The following is a 22,915-nucleotide window of genomic DNA, read 5'->3' as shown; positions in this document are numbered from 1 at the left end:
TCTGTGAATCTTTTATACAATTGTTTAAAAAAACTGTTAATTAAATCTATATTCAAAAGAACAAAAATCGGATTGACATAGGATAGGAATCTGAAATATTTTAAGGACTTCATTTCCACGAAAAATTATTAAGTAGTAACAAAACTTTAAAAGAAAAGAGAAAATAGTAAACTGTTCTGCTCTTGCAAAATGTTGCAGTACAAAGACTGTCAGGTATATGAGTCATTCCCTTTGCCTAAATAGTCATAGAACTGGAGTAAATGCAGTAACTTGGAAAAAAGGACTATATATCATAATAGTAATAGTTTTAATTCGTTAAAACCCTCTGGATTCATTACATAAAAATAATTTTTTATAAACAAAAAACCATACCAGATTTGGCAATATACTACTCTGAATATTTTGTGGTCCTTGTCATCATGAACTGATCAGTTGATTTAGTTTTTGAGGACACATGTATTTCTTTCGGCACAATGTTTTATTTTGTGAACAACGACCTATGACATGAGCGATTTGCGTGTTGAAGCTGATTTAAGTGATGTACCTGCCAAATCCAGGTGGTTTGTCAGTGCCCTTTCGGAGAAGAGGACTCAAGTATCAGTCTTTATAATAATCAGAGAGAAGGTGATTCATGCATGTCAAAAACCCACTGAATTCAGTTTAATTTCTTCGTCAGAAACAGTTCCTAATCACATAACCAGTCTTAGTTTTTCATTTTGTGGTTGCGCTTTTGAGAAAAAAATTATGTCGATCGTACATAAAATTGGAATTTTGCAAGAGTTATCGTTCTTGATTTTGTTTGATTTGGTTAATTTTAGTGAGAGATGAATGTGATGTTTTCTCAAAAGTACAGATATGAATTCAGAAAAAAATATTATTATGTAAATAAATAACATATGTAGATTGAAAAAGCATTGTTTGTTCCGTGGGTTTTTCTACACCATGAATCACTTTACTATTGGCATTGTCTGAATTTTATATGGACTGGTACTTAATGTTTAAACCTCATGTTTTGGTGTATCCGTCCAGTAAATAAGTGTTCCGACAGTTTTTGTCAATCTAGAAGTTATTCATTTGATATTAGGTATATTGCTCAAGTTTCATCATTACATTATGACAAATATGGGCTTATTTTCTGGGCACATTTCCATATGACCATAGTCAAGCCTGTGCATCTAGAAAACAATGAAGTCGTACCATGCCCTAGATATGATATACATTTATACGTTAAACTAGATAAAAATCGCTATTGACTTTTGTTGTATATTTTTATCCAATCTGACAAAATAAATATACAACTGAGTTTCACTTCATATGGTGCACTTATTTACACAGTTTAAAACAACCTGTTATGTACGATCACTATTTTCCTTTTTAGGTTCAGTCATGTTTTATTTTGTGTTCTTCGTTATGTGTGTCTGTTTTCCATGTCTGGTCTTTGTCCCTGGATTGCATTGTTTTGATTACCGCTATAACCTTGGTTCCCTTGATTACTCCTACATAAATTCCTGGAATATTGTGGTTGAGTTAATAATGTTTTTTTTCAAAGGTAATGATAAACCTTTACAATAAGATGTCACAAATAAAATCTTCGTCCATGTCGTCGTCCGCAGACTTTCAGTTTTGTGCGAATTTTAAGAAATGGACCTTTATAAAATTCTTAACGAGATATTTTAAATCATTAAAGGAAACATGATATCATTTTGGATAATGATACCGATTGTTATTTTTTGGATATAGGGGCCAAAAACAAGCATTTTATAAAATTTAACTACATTACTCAAGTATAAGCGTATGAGTGCATATGTATATCTTATGGTAGCAAAATGATCTCTACCATAAATGTCTTCCTCCCAACTCAGGGTTTTGAGTCCACCTTCGGCGCCTCAAACCCCTGACGTCACTCATTCGTATTTAGCGGGTGTCGTGCAGCGCCATCTAGTGAGTTGCCTAAATTTAACCCGGATCCAAAATCCAATCAAATCACTCTTAATAGAAACTCTTCGATATAACTTACAAAATGGCTACACATAATGTCTGTTTTGAAGACTATAAACAAAATCTACTGTTATCATGTTTGCTCATTTTGCTCATATTGAATTATTTGTGACATCTTCTATATTGGATTGTCCATTACCTCGTGTTATTATTTACCTTTCCACTGACGTTAATTGTTAAATCGATTTTCATTGGTGCTTCGTATCCGGAGACTTAACCAATCAGAATTGGCTGGATGATACCCGCTAAATATAAATGAGTGATGTCAGGGGTTTGGGGGAGCACTATTCCATATATGTATACTTCCAAGACAGTTAGGCTGGGGAAACGCTCCCAGATCCACGTGTGATCGAGGGTAGGCCAGAAAGTCTACACAGGAGCCCAGTCGCTAGTTGGTTCTACTAACCCACTAACATAGATAAACATTGGATAAAAATATACAGCAAAACCCTGACCTGGGAGGATGGACAAATGTAAGACTATGATCTATACCATTCAGGAATTTGGGGATAAAAAGGGGCAAATACAATTTTTATCTGTTTCTAAATAATAGCATAAGAAAATGTATAGGAGTCTCTATGATGTTGTAGCATGATGCCTCATAGCACCCTTTTGGTCGATACTTTGGGGTAAAACCCCTTTCTATTTCAGAAAAAGGACAAAATGCGCACATTTTAAAACATTGTAAACCTACTGGAATTCGTATTACAAGGTTCCACCAGGCAGACTTGTGTTGATTTTAGGGTTGTTAAATAACACTATAACAAAGTTTAAAATGATAGCACTTTCCGTATATTCGTTACATCCTTCATTTCGTGCATTTTAAAGCTGTAACATCGTTGCTTCTAGGTGATAATTCGACTGTCTGTGGATATAAACCACTAAAATCCCCCCAAAAATCTTTCGTAACACAGTGTCAGCCAATCATTTGCACGATATGAATGACGCTGACAATCAGCTGACTGTTCCTATACTTGGTTTAATTTTCGTTTTCATGCTAACATATTTACTCAATGCTGATAGACCCGGTTTGCTCTCATATATGTAATACATGACGGATTGAGGTGTTTCTTAACGTCCTTGGCTAACGTCTGGGGTTTCTCACGGACGGTCTAAAGCATCAAAGTGTTAACACAGTCCCCAGGCATAGTCAAACCCGTGAATGTGGGTCTTTGTGCATTTGGGGAAATTAGTTGTCATGTGACCACGTTCGTTCATTAAATTCATTACAATTAATGCATTATCACGTGATTTAATGTTGATCGGTCACCTAGTGATTCGATTTGTAATATACATGCTAAACACAGCGTTGTATAGTCTACAGCAGCATTTGCTGAATCTCTGACCCAGCAAAACACTTTTTTGGATAAAATCAACAATTCCAGTGCATGTTAGACAGATATAGATCCTTGCCAGGCAATTGACGAGAAATTTCCTAAGCCGAAAAAAATAATGTTATGTTTCCAAAGCACTATTCCAACATTTTGTAGGGTCCGTGGGTAGGAATTTTTATTTTGATTTGATATGTTTGAAACGACTTATCAAAGTCATAGATACAATGAAAACCAAATATGCAAAGACTAAACATGTAATAGAATTAGTCCACAGCCTAATCCCTTTAGGGATTCAGCGCACGAGGTGGTAAAAACAAAAAATATCTCAAGTGCCGAATTCCAAGGGATTATCCACGACCAAGAGCATACTCGTGGCAAGTGTGTTTTCAATTAATTTTCTTTTTTTTTCTGAAAGACAATCAGCAGAATTTTTACGCTATTTTTTCTTCAAAATTCATCAAATAAAAACCTATGAGTAGGGGGTCTGAGGGAGGGTCAGTTGGGTGATCGGAAACATTTTTTAGGCCTAAACGGGTGGTCTATTTATTACTCCAGTAGTGCTAGAGATTTTCTGGCAATTTTTTCTCTGACTTGGCTTGGGGTATGAAAGAACGCAATCAAAATAAACTGAGAGCCCAGATTTTACCAAGCTAACCTACATAAAGTGAATGTCCAATCCTTATTAACATGACATAGCAAGTTCTACACATCCATGCAAGTACACCTTCAAGGAAGAATATGTATATGACATGTCTTATGGTTGTGGCAAATCATTGTGGAATTTGTTCCCCATTTATTGATATCAGTAGATGTTTAGTGACACATGTTCATATATATTTATAAACATGTGCATAATTCAATTATTGATTTCAGTAGATGGAGGAGTTTTCTTGACGGTGCACCTGGGCCATGCTCCCAGTTTTAAGTGAAGTTCGAGTTGCTCATTTACTTTTGTTACTTTATATGTATTATTTTAGTTACTTTATGTTCATTGTTGTGTTTGTCTGTTTTTCATGTCTGGTCTTTGTCCCTGGATTACATTCCTTTGATTTCCGCTAGAAAAAAACGTATGTATGTTCAAATTTGCTCTTCGGGCAATACCAGTCTGCGTCCATACTTGACCCTAGGGCAATACCAGTCTGTATCCACACTTGTATACATTAAAAAAATCATCGCCCAAATAATAAATTTTGTCTTGTTTTCGGGCAATAACTCAAGTGAAAGTGTGTAATTAGGTTTCATATCATAAAAGAAAGGTTTTGGGGATTAAAAGGGTTATGACCCTTACTTTTTAGGCTTTAAAGGCCAAAATGGGTTCCGAAATAAAAATTATCTTCTACTTTGTATATGTTACTTCTTATGTCTAACAGCAAATTGGCCACGGTTATTTGACAATTTTTCCCTGTCATAATCTTATTCAACAGTTACTTACGTTCCAAATCCAGAGCTATAAATTAAACGTTTCCGGGTTAGATCTCTTTGTTCGAATCAAGCTACATCCTGTGAAGCATTTAATCATAAAGCTTGATGATACTTATTGATATTTGGTACATTGCTTAATCATGACAGGCTACATTTGTTCTGGTCTGCGTTTATTTCTATAGCTCACCTATCCCGAAGGTTCATTTGAGTTCAAACCATCATCATACTAAAGGTCCATAGTCATCGTCGATGACGTTTACATGTCTGGTCTTTCCTCCATCTACTGAAATCAATAATTAAATTATGCACAAGCATCTTCTCTTAAACTACTTGACAGAATTACTTGAAACTGTACAGAATTGTTCCTTATGATGTTTTTGTTTCGATTTTTGATTGTTCAAAAGCGTGGCCGCCGTTTTAAAAATATAACAGGAGTCTGACACCAGTATTTGTCTATATTTCAAAACCATAACAAAAATAATAAAACTAAGACTTCTTAAGCACTTCAGTTCAGTTCAGTTCTATGAGGTCAATTTACCCTGAAGTTTTTCATTTTATTCAATTTTTACCCCTCTTTGTTGATAGCAGTGAGCTTTAAAATGTATTGGTCTCTCTCTCTTTTTTACTTGTTTTGGGGGTAATATTATTGTTGTTATATCAAAAACTTCACTAAAACTATACAACAGATTATTATCAAAGTATGTCCCTTACTGCATTCTACCCAGGGATGCTGTGGAGATCTTATTTCAGTTGACATTCAGTGATTTGTTTTATTAATTGATTCCCCGTGAAGGTCCGGGCGTCCGGCCTGCAGCAGCGCTAAGCTTGTCGTAAAATGCGACTAAATAGTGCTCAGAACCTTATATAGCCGGGGGCTAGGGCGCTCTGCCCACAGAGCAACTGTGTTGTGTGCCCCGGGTGGTGGAATGGGGTACCCCTGGCGTGTTACATGCTGGGGTTGTCAGGCTATAATACGGAAAACCTGACCGCAAACCATAGTGGTGCACCGTGTTGGAAAAGATGCCACGTTCCTCGCACGTTAAAGAACACTGCTGTGGCATTCGATGGGAGTAGGAACTTTTGCGCTCCGCTACAGGAGGCTAAATTGCCCGACCATACCCATCTCTCCCTATTTTTAGTGGCAGTCAAAATTTTTCGACCCTATAATCCTTGTGTCCCATCCCATTTTTCATTTCATCATCATCATTCATTTCATGTACATCGCCTGAATATACATTTTGTAGCTGAAATATTGCTACTCGAGCGTTAAACCCCAACATTCAATCAATCAATCAATCAATATTTTTTCAGTATTTATTTATTTTTTATACTTATTATTTACTATATTTTTGCTAATTACTAAAAAAAAACAAGTTTGACGGGGTGGGTCAAGAAGATGAATTTTATCACTGTTTAAATTCTATTGACCTTTTCTCATGTTTTCTTTCTTCTTTGCCTTATTGGTGTATTAACGTACTGATCTCTATAGAACTGTATCACAAGGTTCAATACCACACGAGTTCTCTATACAACTGTACCACAAGGTTCAATACCACACGAGATCACTATAGAACCGTGCCACAAGGTTCAATACCACACGAGTTCTCTATACAACTGTACCACAAGGTTCAATACCACACGATATATCTATAGAACTGTGCCAGGTTCAATACCACACGAGATCTCTATACAACTGTACCACAAGGTTCAATGCCACACGATATATCTATAGAACCGTGCCACAAGGTTCAATACCACACGAGATCTCTGTAGAACTGTGCCACAAGGTTCAATACCACACGGGATCTCTGTAGAACTGTGCCACAAGGTTCAATACCACACGAGATCTCTATAGAACCGTGCCACAAGGTTCAATACCACACGAGTTCTCTATACAACTGTACCACAAGGTTCAATACCACACGAGTTCTCTATACAACTGTACCACAAGGTTCAATACCACACGAGTTCTCTATACAACTGTACCACAAGGTTCAATGCCACACGATATATCTATAGAGCTGTGCCACAAGGTTCAATACCACACGAGATCTCTATAGAACCGTGCCACAAGGTACAATACCACACGAGATCTCTATAAAACCGTGCCACAAGGTTCAATACCACACAAGATCACTATAGAACCGTGCCACAAGGTTCAATACCACACGAGTTCTCTATACAACTGTACCACAAGGTTCAATACCACACGAGTTCTCTATACAACTGTACCACAAAGGTTCAATACCTCACGAGTGGTAAATTCCTTAATGTTTGGTTATAATTGGCAAAAATAGAATTGAAGCAATAAAATTTGTTCTGTTTGCCGTATAATAACTTCTATCGATTTTATTAGTTGTACCACAATGTTCAATATCATAACAATCAAGAATTATTGTGGTAGATTATGTTATAACAGAAAGCAAATAGAAGCGTTCGCCATATCTGAATGTTCAATTACGCTATAACAGTGGTAATGAGCTGAATTGCCGATGACTTGACATTTTATGAGCAACTCTTTTAGAAAAGCAGAGGACTTTTGTTGTCGGAGCCTTTCAGAGCTGACCTAAATATAAAATAGGAGATGTGGAATAATAGGATATGTGGAATGATTGCCAGTGAGGCCGTCACCCGCCAAGCAACGAACAATTAAATTTCTACAGGTCACCACGCACCCTTCAATGATTAACAAAACCCATACCATTAAGCAAGCTGTAAAAGGCCCCAAAATAAATGATGTAAAAAATTTCATAAAGGACGAAAATCGGCCTAATCTGTAGAAAAAACTATAACAAAAAAAAAACAAGGTACATAAAGTACTTAGTATGTGGCGGGGTTAAATATGTTTGTGAGCGCTCAACCCCCTAACTTTGGATAGTGGAGAGAAAATACAACAATAAACGAACTCGAAATATTGTGAAATTCGAATTCTTGAGATCGATGCAGAATACAAACAACTTAACCAATAGGACAAAATACAACAAGCTTTTCCTGCTTCGAAAGAGTACTCGCTGTTTCTGTAAGCTAGTTCAAAATCCAAAAGCAACTGATACTATACTTACGAAAGCCCATTAAGCTCATTTTCGTAGACTAAAAAATGTAATAACGCGAAATATTTTATATATAACAAGAAAACGCGCATTATGGAGACCGAAATTTTTTTCAAATGTCAATCATTTAGTTGCATTATACGAAGCAGTGAGTTCCTTCGCTTCCATGATGGTCTTGAATAAACTTCTCCTTGAAAGTGAAAGCATTTTGAATCGAAGTCTAGCAAGAACCTATTAATAGCGGCCGCCATTTTTTATATCGAACCTTCATGATGATCGCTATATAATCTTGGGGGCAGCTAGGTAATTTATATGCCCCTACTTTAAAAAGAATTTTGTAGCTAGCACCTATCGGCATTATGAACCGATGAAGTACCTTTCTGTTGTCGTTAATGTTTTAGGGGCTATTAACTTTTACACAAAAGGTGATTGTTACTATAGCTATTTTCTGTTTTTTTTTTTTTTCGTTTCGTTTTTTTTTTTGTTTTTGTTTTTTGGTTTTTTTTTTTGGTTTTCTTGTTTGATGTTTTTGTTTTCTTTTCGTCCCACTATCATTCTTGAAATAAACGTTTCAAAAATGACTTCGTTTGACCAAACAAAACATAACTTCTACTTTATATAAAGAACAAAACAGTTTTAAATCTTCCCATTTTGACCTCCAACACAAAAAAGGAAAACTGAAAATTCTAGGGAAAAAATTAGAAAGTACAAGTGTAGAAATACAGGCGGGCAAATCAAAGTTTGTCTTCCTCCTCTATACATACAAACAAGACAAACGTTTCGCGTTCGTACATACTTGGTCTACTCAACACGAATATCAATATAAACACGTCCAACAGGATCCTAAGATTAGTGAAAATATTCATATTTAATTTATCGATAAAAGAGTCAATATTAGAACCAATAAAAACATACTTCCAAGATTTACAGTGATACGGTGAAGGTAACCCATACGGATAAGTTAATTCAAATAATTGTTCCAGACTGAAAGGATTCTGTTTAAACTTAAGCTTTATTTACTACATTACATTACCATAAAAACTAGAACGTGAAATTCCATTTTCTAGTTTTTCTGTACAACCAAACTTAAGCATCGAATGGAAAGGCACCCCTGATTTGTACTAAAACTCAGTAATATTTTTTTCAGTATGTTACCATGGCTACTGGATTTTATAAGAATAATCACTAAATTACTTATAAATGACTTAAACCTCCACACACCAAGGATTTAGAAAATGTGCACTTTTTATGACAAAACACTAAAAATTTCTGTGTGGACTGCCTCAAAACAGCTTTATTTCAACAAAATGAGACCAAATTTTTAGAAATGACCTAGCTGTATTGTACTACCTCGAAGAGCGCAGCATGATACGAATGCAGTGGTCGAACCCTGAACAGTTGGGGGAAGTGTGGACACAATATTAGTTTTTAACACACTTAAGCATTGGGACTTACAATTTATTATGGACACAACAACTTGTTTGGACACCATATTGCACAAAATTTATAATTCAAATACAAATTTTCAAAATCATACCAAAAATAAAAAGTCGGGTTTTTTTTTGGGTGTGTACCCTTTGACCCCTTATATCTCGAAAATTGTAAGAGATAAATGAAATCTGATTGAAAAACGCGGGCAGGGGTTTTCATAAGAAATCAAATATATTTTTTAAACTTACCAAAAAATGAAGTTGATTTTTTCTGGATGTGGTTCCTTTGACCTCTATAACTCGAAAACCGTAAGAGATTTCTGAGATCTGATTGAAAAATGCAAGCAAAAAAAAATGAAAAAAACAACAAAAGAAAGAAAAATAAACAAAAAACAAAACAAACAAAACAAACAAAAAAACAAAAAAACAAAAACAAAACAAGAAAAAAAATTGAAATCGAACCAAATTATAAATAAATAGATTTGTTTGTGAGATGTGGCCTCAAGACGCCTTTAAACTCGAAAACGGTCCAATACACACCAAATCTACTTCATACATTTGTTTTATCAGAATTAAACAAGGAACACATTACAAATGGGATTGTCAAAAAAAAAAATTCTACTTAGGTTTTAATAAATCACTTATTTTTACCCTGTTCGGCCCCTTATTCTAAAAAGGTAGGGGTTCACAAATAAACAAATAAATTAGTTAATTTAATAGGAACCTTCCTTTAGTGGTTAGTGAAATCATATCACAATTTCATAACAATTGGTCGAAACAAGTAAAGTTATGGCACAAAACCAAAACTGATGCTGAGGAGAAAACCTGATACGGCAGGCGACTGTTCTTCATTTAAATTACACCTGTTTACCATTACATATATTACATCTGTCTATGTATAAATGCTTAACTACATTTAAACAATATATCCACCAAATTTCAACTTTTAATTTTAAGTTTTACAAAATTTGACCGGGGTAACTTGGTGTGCGAAACAGTGCGCCTTAACGTAACTGTATAGTGCATCCTGAAGCTTTTTTATTATAAAGGTTATATGATGGCGAATTTGTGGCGTTTCCCCATATATGTTCCTTCATCTACTAGTAGATAAGAGATGGATATCTCTTAGTGTAACACAAGGAAGGACATCCTATCACTATGTTACCCAGTGGGGAATAAAAAAACACTTAACAGAAACTCAGCGCCAGCCATTTTCTATATGTAGGGGGTCTGCTAAATGAATGGACCAAAATCATTGTCTGAAATGACATACGTAATTCGGAAGAGTAATCAAGGGAACCAAGGTTATAGCGGTAATCAGAAGAATGTAATCCAGGGACAAAGACCAGACATGGAAAACAGACATACACAACAAAGAACATGAAGTAACTAAAATCATACATACAAAGTAACAAAAGCAAATGAGCAACTCGGACTCCACTAAAAACTGGGAGCAGATGCACCGGTAGGGTAAGCGTCCTCTGCTTTTCTAAAAACACCGGAAGTGATCGTTTAACTTTGAAAGTAAGCTCAGATCCTGTTGTTCGAAACAATACCTACATAACAACCTGGTGATGCATTATCCAAGTCCTTTATGAGTTCAAATATCTCCGCCCCCTTATTAAGGCAAGCCTAAAATCCTAACTAAAAGTCCCTGTTCTTAGACAGGTACTCATGACAGTTGCTTTGAACACTATATACTCACTGGATAGAAATAAACCTGTACAATTTTATAGAGATTCATACACTAAGCAACGGTCTACAGATCATGCCTTTGCACATCAACTAATTTTTAAGTGGTAAAATATCTCAACATTCCTGGATCTCCAGTAGGAAATAAGGAAAGTTTAAGATACATTGAGTGTATTTCATCCAAACAAGCTCCGCAAAGTTTTTATATGATTCCAGCTTATATATAACCCGTCTGGTTCTTGCAAATATATGTACTTAATTTGTACCTTCAATTCTTCATCGATTCAGATAAGAATAAACGATTCTTAGGTACGTAATATGCTTTAAAAAATGAGACAATAGGAAAATCTCGGTTGGAACAATATAAATCGCTCATCTGGAAAATTTGTATACCTAGTGATCCACTTGATCAAGCAGAACAAGTCGAATAACTCCTACTATCATACCTGCCTTTCAAAATCAATAACAAGTTTCTGTAAATATTTTCAAGAAAAATTGAGCTAAAATCAGCAGAGATCACCTTTCATCTTTTTTTTTATTTTTCAAGGCCAATAACTCTAAAATAAAATAAATTGCCGGGTGCAGCATGATACGACAGCAGAGGTTGGACCCTGACCAGTATAGACACCCATAAGAATTAGAACTGTGATCTATTTCACAAAAACAAATCTGAAGTGTAAAATCTGTCGAAGTGGCCCTTCTTTCCGTAATGTCAAAACAGCTCCAGTCAGATCCTCCAAAATCAAGTCACACTCACAAAAATCAATCAAAAACCTCATTTTTTTAATATGATAAAATTTCATTGAGGTATGTAAACTCAGTTTTACTTCGGGCATCGAATGCCATAGCAATATACCAGTTTCGTTGCAATCGCTTACTGTTCCTATAAAAATATTTTTCTCTTGTAATATACTCGTAATACAATTGTTTAAAAGCTAGGGGAAAAAGCTTATATTGTTTAGCTTTTTAGTTCTAATTCCATAAAGGGTTCTTTTTCTTAGCCCTCAATCCATCTTAATCTTGACCTTAGCAGTATAAAACATTGTGGGTCAATATCATAAAACCTATGTTTGTACATGTACTTGAATGGTATATTTAATTCTTATGAAACACTTATTTTGGCCACTTTTTGACCCATTATTCCAAAATGGTAGAGGCCATAACCCTCAAAATAAATACATACCTTTCTTAAATAATTAGAACCTTGTTTAATTTCAAGTAACCAACTTATGTTCATTGTCGACGACGACACCGTTATATCATTATTCCGTCACAATTTCTATGTGGTCGAATCAAAACAATTGTCAAATTAGTAAATTAGTTCCTGAACAATTAAAATGTGAAACATATCATTTCACAAAACTGTATATATTTTAGTTTTAACAATAAAAACTACGTACATTATACGAGAGAATTAAATACCGTCAATGCTATAGATCATGTTGAAAAGCAAACTTTTAAGACAGCACCACATTATTAGCTAGTGAAATCAGGGAAAATATTGGTAAAATATCTGCTTGAAGACAACTTCCCGTAAATATTTGGACTTTACTTAATCGACTAAACGGTTAATGTCATCAAGAATTAATCGTTTATACAATTCGTAGGGACATAGATACAATTAACAATATTTTCAAAGAATTTTGAAGAAAATTGTGCGGAGGCCGCAGCTCGATTCGACCGCAGAGGTCGAAACACGAACAGTTGGGGCAATAATGGACATACTATTCGAGCTCGATACAGCTACGAATTTTGATAGCGATAGTTGGGACACGAAAAGAATTTGATCAGAATTGCGAGTTTCTATTAGTCCTTAATGAGCACATCCCCAAAAATCAATCTCAGCCGTCCTTTGGGAGTATGTTACCTTGGATACAATTTCATTCACTTAATCTCAAGATATTACCAATACACCAGGAAAATGCTTGTTTCTAGTCCCCATTCCCTATCAGTTCAAGTCACAACACCCAAAAATATCCGAGTGATCATTTTGTGGTACTGCACTTTGTCGAACAATTTCAAAGGAAAACATTCACTTATAGTCGGTATTTTCCGATCGTCATGAAAATGCCTTTTCTGACCCATTCCTTGACCCTAATTTATAAACTGTTAAGTAATAACCCATGAACTAATCCTAGCCTTCATTTCGTGGTATGACACCTTGTACAATTTAAGAGATCCATTCAAAATAACAGGTTATCGTCATGACATTATGAGTCTCGTTTCTGGCCTTTAATTCTGAAACGGTTTTGACACTATGGTATAGTTTCATAAAGATTTACAAGCTAATACTAAAGTTATTGTCCGGACATGAAGTATCTTAGGACGACGACAACAGGATACCATTATACAACCACTCATAGTTAGCGGTCGTCTAAAAATGAAATAATTGACAAAAGTACTCTTTATCAATTAATGAACACATGTAATTAAGATATAAAATATACAGCTGGGTAACTGAGCGTCGGCTATGAGAGGTATCATTGCGCTGTTTTACTAGCTTGCAATGATTTTCGCATTGTTTCTACTTGAAGCTGCTGTTGCTTCATTCTTTCTTTCAATTTGCGAATCCTTTCACTAGTTTCAGACTCTGACGCCGGAACGTGAATAGCAACTTCCGGTACATGTTCTTTACATTTTTTAGATTGTCTGTCGGCCTGTGCACTTCTGGTTTCTTCATCGCTCTCTGTTTCACTTCCGTCATCAGGCACACCTTTAAATGATTTCGCCGCTTTCTCGTACTCCTCGATATTATCAGGCTCATCTTTTACCTTCGTTGTTGTATTAACAGTTTCCGTATTTTTTGTGGCTGGTTGTACACTAGACGGTACCACCGATGTTGTGTTACTCGTGTTAGTCATTATGTACGTAGGATAGGGCGCGGAAGTGGTAGACACTATGTGCCCACCTTGCATTAGCGGGTAAACTATCTTTTGAGGTATTCCTCCTGCGCTAGTCGTGTTGACAAAAACGTTTTTCAAAAGGGACGGAGTTCCACTGGTTGCCCCTTTCAATGCGTCAGTAAGCACTGGTAAGTTTTGGATTGAATTTGGGGTTTGGATAATTTGAAATCTGGTAGGTTGGGGGGTAGGCGTCGCTGTTTTTTTCTGTACAATAATAGATTGTTGTTTATTTCCAGACGAACGAATGATAATATTTTGCAGTGGTGCAGGCGACGATTGCGTTTTTTGTATACTTTGAGATGACAATGCTATGGCTGTTTTTGGTATTTGTGGAATAAGAGAAGAAAGTTCGGTCGAGGTCTTCGGTGGAATTGGCTCTTGTTTAACCCGAATGGGTTCTTGTGTACTTCCACTTGGTGGTGACATGACTAAAATCTGTTTAACGCCACCCGATGATACAACAGATGACGGTTGAGATATTGTCGAACTTGTCGGACTACTAGCCAAAATAGATGACTGGGGTCTGAATAATGGTGACGACACTTGTGGCGTACGAGGTCGAAAACTGTGTTGGGATTGCGGTCTTGCAGCAATTTGGGAACCAGGACGAGTAGCAGCAATGTCCATTACGAAAGCTTTCGGTACAACATTGTCGCCGTTCGTGGGAATTAACACAACTTTATCACCAACCACCAGTTGAAAAAATTTCTTTGTGTTTTCAATTTTTGCGAGTTCTCCGATGGCAGACGTCAACTTTTTGTTGTTGTGAACTGTAGACGTAACACATGTTTTCCCTAAAGCACTCGACGAACTTATTACCATTTGAGATCCAACATTTGAAACTACAGTTTTTAACTGAGAAGATGGGGTTCCAACATTCATGCTTTGAGGTAAAAGCAAACTTTCACTTCTTTTTGACGATGGTTGACTTGCGTTGCCCAGCTTAGTCATCACTTGCAAGGATTTTTTTTCATGATTTATTGTTGTATTCTGATCAGATGCTCCAACTTTTTTCCCAGCAGCAGACTTTGCCTGAGGCTTTTCAAACTTTGTAAGATACTCTTCATACTGCTGATTCGGCTTCCGCAGTCGGCCTGTAAGGCTTAAGGGTATTCGCTGTTCGCAAAGCAGACTTTGACCCATATTATTATCAGTATTATGTTTCTCTATAATAGAAATGCTTTGTTCACCCAATGCTGCTTTACTTGATTTGGCATCACTGTTGACGTCATATGGTTGAAGACTTGGTGGCATATGGTCAGGACTTTTAGGGGTTGACACTTGTATTTGAATGTTTGGCAACTGTCCACCATAAGGTTCTAAATGTGGAGGGGATGTATCAGGTGATTTCCATTTTTGTTTGCACTTCGGCTTTGCTCTCTGTTTTATCTTCTTTAATGCTTCTTTCTCTTTGTCGATTTGTTCCTGTGTTCGTAGTTTTTTCCTTGTTCTTGCGGTTTGCGGTCTTGTTGTTTCCTGAAATACCGGATGTGACACCTTCTCCTTCCAGTTGATAACAACTTGAGTGCTATTGATATTTACGTCAATTGTAGGAGGTAGTATGCTGACCATTTTGATATCTTCCCTCAACTCTGATTTGTGTAAAACATCTGGAAGACATTTCTCAGCCACAGACATTATAATATCGTGGTCAATTTGACAAGTAACTGATTTTGGCTTTTTCATTTTGTGCCTTTTAGATAGTTCGTCGAAGTCCTTTTTATTTAAACAAAATTCATCTGATAATAGCATTGGATTGGGTTTCCGTTTTCTAGACGGCCGGCCATCAGTATTTTCACTGTTGCTTTCGTTGGTTTCGGTTTTTAAATTCTCATTTTCAACTCCAGGTTCTTGTTTGAAAATAGCATTGTTACAAGCCTCTGTTATTTTATTGTGAACTTCACTTTCAATGAAATTTTCCATCCGTACTTTGCATTTTTTTATCGGCAAAGGACTGCAACCCAATAAAGTGTCTATCTTCTCCTTACTAAGTCCAGATTTCGGATGTGTTGGTACTGCCTGTGAGAGACTTTTGCTGACACTATTCACGACATCTTCAATATCTGGTATTGGTGATTTAAGTTCGTCAGCCAGAGAGAAAACGGCATCAATTACAAACTCAGATGATTCCCCTGCCATCTGTTAGGTACTGAAATTAGAGAAAAATATATCAATGGAAGTTGCCAAAGAACGACAGTGAGGCAATAATGATATTCTTAGGAATCTTTATTAAAAAAAAACACAAGTATTAACATTTAAATTTGATGGTTAAAAGGACACTGATGACCCAAGGCTCATAAGTTCACTATTTTTTTTCAGTTTATAACTTAATAGTTTACAATAATAGAATAACAAGACCAATAACATGTCACCGCGCAAGATAAATAACTTTAATATGTATATAAAAATTAAGCAAGTTAAAAATTTCAACGTTTATTACAAATTATAGTTTTTACTGCTGAAAAAATGGCAAGTTAATAGATATCAACTATGGGTTAAGTGTGTCCACAAAAGGGAGTGCACATCTTATATAAGTAAATAAAGAAGGTGAGATTGGTTCATTACTTAGGCCAAAAAAAAATAATGTGTGTTTCTTGCTACCCTACCTACTCTATTTTTGTGCCTACCCAAAATATTTTATGCATGTCCATTTTGGCTCAAGCACTGTTAAATATATAAGAAAAACGCATATGGTGAATATGTCAAAGAGACAAAAACCCTACGAGGATGAAAAATGTCAGTTCAAGGCCACCCGTGGGTCTTCAATGAACGACGAGGAAACCCTCACACCACAGAGCATGCTGAAGCTGGTCCCCAACAATATTGTACAAAGGTACAGCGAAATAGTTGCTCTCTGTAATATACTCCAGACAACTATTTCGCTGTACCCGTGTATAATGTTTTTGGGGGCCAACTGAAGCCAGCCCAGTGGTGTGAGGGTTTCCTCGTCGTTCTTTGAAGACCAATGGGTGGTCAGGTGCGGATCCAAGATTTTAGATTGGGGGTGGGGGCGCACAGTTAAAATGTAGATATCTTTTGTGGTAAAATTAGCGAGAACTTAAAGTTTCAACCAAAAACAGCCTAAATCTACCCCTGACAAGCCATACTTTGTAAATTTTGGGGGACGTACGCCCGCCACACCCCAGCCTGAATGCGCCCCTAGTGGCCTTGAACTAACATTTTTTCATACCGATGGGTTGTTGTCTCTTTGACACATCTCCTTGTATTTGAATAATGATAATGCATAACTTATGTCACGCGTCTTCATTCGGTAGTTTCCGGAATAGCTTATTAACTGAATGATCAAGTACACGTATCATTCAAACAATTGGACGAACGAGTGTTTTTGTTCAGGGAGTAATGTATTAAGTGTATGATTCACATTATACACAAATACACCTTGTATGATGAAGTAAAAAATCATATAAAACCAAGGCGATATTTAATGAAATGTCTTGTGAGTTATGAAATTGCCGGTAAAAGTACACTTAGGATTGGAACCCAACTTTTTAAAAAAAACTTTGTTAATTTTGTGCAAAATTTTGGGAAAAAAATACCAAATCATAAACTGAATCCCATTTTATAATTCTTTTGGATCGAAAAACCCTACACCCTACCCTTTTTTAATTTTCCTGGATCTGTACCCGAACTTGAGTATTGGATACGTCTGTTCAGATTCATTGAAGAGTAAGTGGAAACCGGGAATGTTTCAAGGAGACAGCAGCCCAACCAGAGTGCAAAAAGCACAGAAATAAGCATACAATGAACGATATGTCAAGAAATAACCCACACTTGGGCTCGGTTGTTCAAAAGATTAATCAACTGGACGAAAGTTATCCATTGGCTAAGTACAGTACAATCTATACAAATTATTCAGCGGATAAATATTTATCAAATGGCTAAACTTCTGAACCGGGTTCAGGAGTTTGCTTTTAGATTGAGGTGGCATGCCTACCTGCAGGCTGTGGCTTTTGTGAACTAGCACCATATACATGACAAAGGAAGGTCTAGTACTAAGCAGGGTCAGTTTGTTTGGTCAATCATTCCAGCCCTGAAATGCATGAAATATCTGCCACAGGATTTTAAACCATAATTAATCAATCAAAAGCATGTTTTATTTGAACTTGAGATAACAAACACAACATATGTATATGATGTTTCTATTTACTCATAAAAATCGAATGCAGAATGTTCATACTAATGGAATAACTCTCCATTCTTTTCTATTCCTGGTCAATAGATACTGCAATTTTTTGTGAAGATTATGTTACCTCTGGTTTCAGTTCATATTTTTTTGCATCTTCAAATATTAAACTTTCTTTGTGAACTCCAGTTTGGTTTTCAATTTATCCCAATTATTTGAAACAGATACAAAAATCACATAAAACTACAGGATTGGTTGTATTCAATTAGAATAATTCTTTTATATTTCTTTAGATTTTAACTTCTTGTGTGCAGTCAGTCAGATAGCACTGTACACTTTCCCATTCCAGGGTTGCCAATGGGATAATTGGGTGCACCATAGAAATTAAATGTAATGGTCAACCTGGGAGGTCAACACTGATTTTATATTTGTGTGGAACTAATTACACCGACTCGGAAAGGACTTTTTCTGTGACATAAAACTCATACCTTTTGCTACCTTATGGTATGTTAATTATAATGTAAAAATTGTGTTGTTTAAACTTAGTCTATTTTAATTAGTATACATGTAACTCTTAATTAGGTTTAATTTAAATCATTAAATCTACAACAGTCTTTTAATAATTTGATAGACAAAAACAATGACAAATTTTGAGTCAGTTGGACAAACATTTCTATATTTTGGACCAAATGTCTGGCAAACAGTTAAAAAATCTGAACTTTGTATTGTTGATTGGATTAGTATATTTTTTGTTTGGTCCTCTGACTCCTGCACAAGTCTGTAATTGCAAGACCAAATTCCAGTACGATGGTGTGAACACACTGCTTTAGATTAAAGTATTAGACTAGTCAAATTGACTCAAGCTTCTTATTAACTTTTCATTTTAGTTTACAGTTACCATTTTAAAAAAAAATAAGTTATGATTAAACTACTAGATGAACCAGCTTTTGCACAAACTGCCTCTATGTAGATGTTAGAGGTGAACTGAACTACTGATATCCTACCCATATAGCGTAATATTTTTTTCTGTAATACAATTTCTTATAGCTGTACAATACTGTTTTCTGATGTATGGGGACTGAATGATCATCTAAAATATAAATAAAAACATTTAATATGTAGACCTTATAACAATATATATATGTTAAAAAATATATAATTTATAAGATTGTGAGTTTACACTCATTTACATGTATGAATTAACATTATAAACATGGGGGGAGGGGGTGTTATAGTAAGCAAATAAACTTCCACTATCCCTTGATCATATGCGTCACCTATTACAAAAATTAATGAACTAAATTTTTTTTCTATCATTATCATTAGACAAAAGCCATAATGAAAAAACCTTGATTTCAATCAGTCTTATTATAATAACGGTCAAATATCTAAGTCTTATTTACATTGATTGGTTTTCATACTGATGATGTTTTTCTTATTAGAAATTACCATACATATACTTCAATACGTGTACGGCTTTCATTTTCAGATTTTTATTCATTATTCAAAAATTGGAAACTTCATATTTGCCAGAGTGACATTATTATTTTTGACAAGATAATAATAATGCTTTATTATTTTTTATTACCTAACAACCTATTACATATGTTTTATATATATCTGATTCTCATTAAAATAAAAGAAAGATTTTCAAATCATACATGCTTCTGCATATAACAGACTGTAATCTACCAGCATCTGATCAATATTTCCAAACAATTACAAACTTGCTGAAACTATCTGCAAGTTAGAAAAGACTAACTCAAAAAAAGTGACTAACAACAAATTTGAAGGTGTGTGCAATTCAAAATAATCAATGTGATTTTTTCTAAAATTAAACATTGACAAAAAAGATCAACTTTAATTTACTGCATTTTTTTACATGTCTTGTTAATAGTGAAATGATGATAAGCTATAAGAGTTATAACAAAGTCCCTTCCAAAAACACAAATAAACTAATCAGTAATGAGTCAATAGATTGGCAAAACATTTGAATCTGTATCAGTATGTACATGTACTGCAGTGCGGGGGAAACTTAATGTAGTAAATCTTTAGAATTTTAAGATGAACTTAGTACACTCAATTCTTGATAAACTGAAGATTTTTTTTCCATCACTGTAATAACAAGATCCATTACATTAAATGGGCTAATTAGAAGCATACATTTTATACAATGTAATGTCTAGTGCCTGTGGCAGTATACAACTGACCAAATTTATTGTCAGGCGCGGATCCAAGGACTGGCATACTGGGCATACGCCCCCCTAAATCCATAAGAAAAAATTTTTTACCACAAGTTTCACCCCATAATATTTTTTGCCTTGCTTTGAATAGCATTTAATTCATTTATCAACCCCCGTAAACTCAAATCCCGGATCTGCCAGATTTTTATTATTTTTATCAATATATAAGTATGAAAAAAATATTCAACTAAACAATATGTAATTTTAAAAACATTCCTGACGTTCTTACATATTCAAAAGATTCTCATGTCTTTATTAGAGCACGGGACTGTTGGTAATCTTTTAGGTCATCATAAAAATGTATGAAATCTTGTTTACTTACACACTATACTTTTAAATAAATTTGTCGTAGGAAGAAAGCATTGTAACAAAGTATTTATAAATGTTCGACAAATGATTAGATGCCAAGGACCGAACACCAAGAAATGTTTACATGGATCAATGCTAATCAATAAACAAAATGGCGACCTTTATATGCGCAGTCAGCGTGGTTTGCTAATACTCGTAAAGTTCAGATTGGCATCAATATGAAATACAAGAGACGTTGCACTTGAACTTGTGATATACAAGTTTGTAAATTTGGGGAATTAAACTCAAATACGACATCACAATTAATATAAAAAACAAACATTATTAGAAATACAACATAAAAAGTCAGACGGTTTTGTACATGCGTCAATCGATCTATACACCACTACATTTTGATATGTATGTAAACAGTTGCTGACCTATTGGTAAGGACTATCAACAAATGCCTTAAATGCTTCTCGTGAAATCCGTATGAAATGCATTGAACTGGTATTGAGGGTTCCCGAAAGTGCCCTCTATCTACGCATGCTCCACAATATGGCGGATTTGTTTCTTCCGGTATATTTATTTGAGTAAATGAATGAGTCTGCTTCCTTGTAAATGTTTAATTTTTTTTTATTTTACCTCATGTTTTCCTAGTGTATTATTTGCCCCCGTTGATTGACTCATGTTCCTCGTTCTAATCGTGGTCTCCTTGCTTTATTACTCTAAATTCTAATTAACATAAAAACTTTCAAAAGTGTCAAATTGATACTTGAGTTGTTGAAAATGAGTATAAAATGTTCTTCAAATTTGTTGAGACGCAGAATGAAGCAATACAAGCGTGAATCTTCAAGATAAAACATAGCTTCATTTATCATCACTAAACCGGTCTGTGTTTGACCTTAGTAACGTAGTTACCACTGTAACAGTTCCGGTGTTTTGCCAGTTTTTCATGATAAAGTAGATACTAAAAATGCTTTGGAAGATATTTCCAGATGATCGGAAATTATAGCATTCCTTCACAATGAGGATATATCAGGTGGCATTTTGAAGTCCTGGTGACATCTGATTTTATAATCTTGGGAATCGCAGCAACTAACTCTCAACCTGATTACTTCAGGTCGTGGAATCATAACACTTGCTTTGATAATATTGGCATATGACTGGAAGGCAGCATCGTATTGACGAAAAAGTTAAAATTAAAACAAGAACACACAAACCTGTCATATATTTTGCATGAATAACTTGTCCTGAATTTCAAGATTGCATTAACAACAATTTTGAACTTTTAAAATTGAATATTTTGGTTAATTGATTGTGGTGAAACGTCACATGTCAGATGTTTCATGCATTCCGGAAAAGGTTGGTCGACACTGGTCCGACAGGCGGCTGAGCCGAATTTTTAATTTGCTACCTCACAGAAGTAAGAATTCGCAGTCTACCCACCACCTGGACACATTATAAATCAGTAAATCCGAGTTAACCAGTCGTCGCTATGTCCCCTAGATATATATGCCGCGAGAATCAATGGCCATAATTGTTTGAGAGTCTTTTGTATTACTCGACCATAGACCGAACTGTCGTCCTCTCGCGCTCGAGGCGAGCACGCAACCGAAAGAACACCGAGCTAGTTTTTTTTTTCAAGTATACGACATATGTGCGTTTGATTAATATTATTTTAATTAGAAACCTGTCTAGTTCACCATTTTAAGTTGCTATGCTAATTGACTGGCATACATTTTTCTTAAACTACAGAACTATGAATTAACTTTTTAGAAATCAATTTCAAACCCATACTAGTAAACCATTCGTCGTAACTGGGCTGACTATGGGGTCAAATAATTAATAGTTGCTCATGTACTTTTGTTACTTTGTATGTATTATTTTGTTGTGTTTGTCTGTTTTCCGTGGCTGGTCTTTGCCCCTGGATTACATTCCTTTGATTTCCACTAGAATATTGATTCCCTTGATTACTCCTTCAGTTGAAACTCTCTAGGAATAAAATGAGAAATATATTTTATTTCATTATTGTATAGGAAGTCTAGGCGTATAGCCTTTTGAGCATGCCTTGTTGACAAAATTTACCCAATAAGCTAAAACAGAATGCATAATAAAAATTAAAATAACAAACCAAATCAAACTAAAAATTCCTACATGCAAAAACAAAAGTCAAAAACACAACAACAAAATCAAAACAAAAAAGATAAACAGCATCTTCTAGGATTGGTTTTATTTGGAATTCAAGTGTTTTTTTTAGTTTAATATTGGAACATATTGAAAACTTTTATTTATTTATTTATTTTATTTATTTTGGTTATTTACTTAAAATTCGTTGTTTTCGTTCAATATAGAGAGGCTGCGTCAAAAAGACAATAACCAAACTAAACTGCTAAAAAAAAAGCCAAAGG

The 22,915-nt window shown here is 35.0% G+C and overlaps 1 protein-coding gene across 5 annotated transcripts; it reads right to left on the bottom strand.

Moving 5' to 3' along the window:
* Nucleotides 1–13,315: 13,315 nt before the first annotated feature.
* On the bottom strand, nt 13,316–21,082 carry LOC148611058 (uncharacterized). Of its 5 annotated transcripts, XM_088591153.1 has the most exons (5): nt 20,945–21,062; nt 19,635–19,713; nt 18,978–19,063; nt 17,785–17,880; nt 13,316–15,978 (listed from the first exon to the last, which is right to left on the bottom strand). In XM_088591153.1, the coding sequence occupies exon 5, from the start codon at nt 15,966–15,968 to the stop codon at nt 13,407–13,409; it is 2,562 nt and encodes an 853-aa protein (XP_088447279.1). In that variant the 5' UTR covers nt 15,969–15,978; nt 17,785–17,880; nt 18,978–19,063; nt 19,635–19,713; nt 20,945–21,062; the 3' UTR covers nt 13,316–13,406. The 5 variants fall into 5 exon arrangements, with proteins under 5 accessions (XP_088447279.1, XP_088447277.1, XP_088447278.1 ...); XM_088591151.1 differs by lacking the exon at nt 19,635–19,713 and having other exon boundaries at nt 20,945–21,082; XM_088591152.1 differs by lacking the exon at nt 17,785–17,880.
* Between the last annotated feature and the right edge of the window lie 1,833 nt (nt 21,083–22,915).

This window comes from Perna viridis, chromosome 7 (genome assembly GCF_037379345.1).
Source record: "Perna viridis isolate PV_CMFRI_1.1 ecotype Kerala chromosome 7, ASM3737934v1, whole genome shotgun sequence".
In the NCBI taxonomy this organism is placed as follows: domain Eukaryota; kingdom Metazoa; phylum Mollusca; class Bivalvia; order Mytilida; family Mytilidae; genus Perna; species Perna viridis.
Note: the sequence above shows the minus strand (reverse complement) of the source record. Positions and strands in the feature narration are given on the sequence as shown.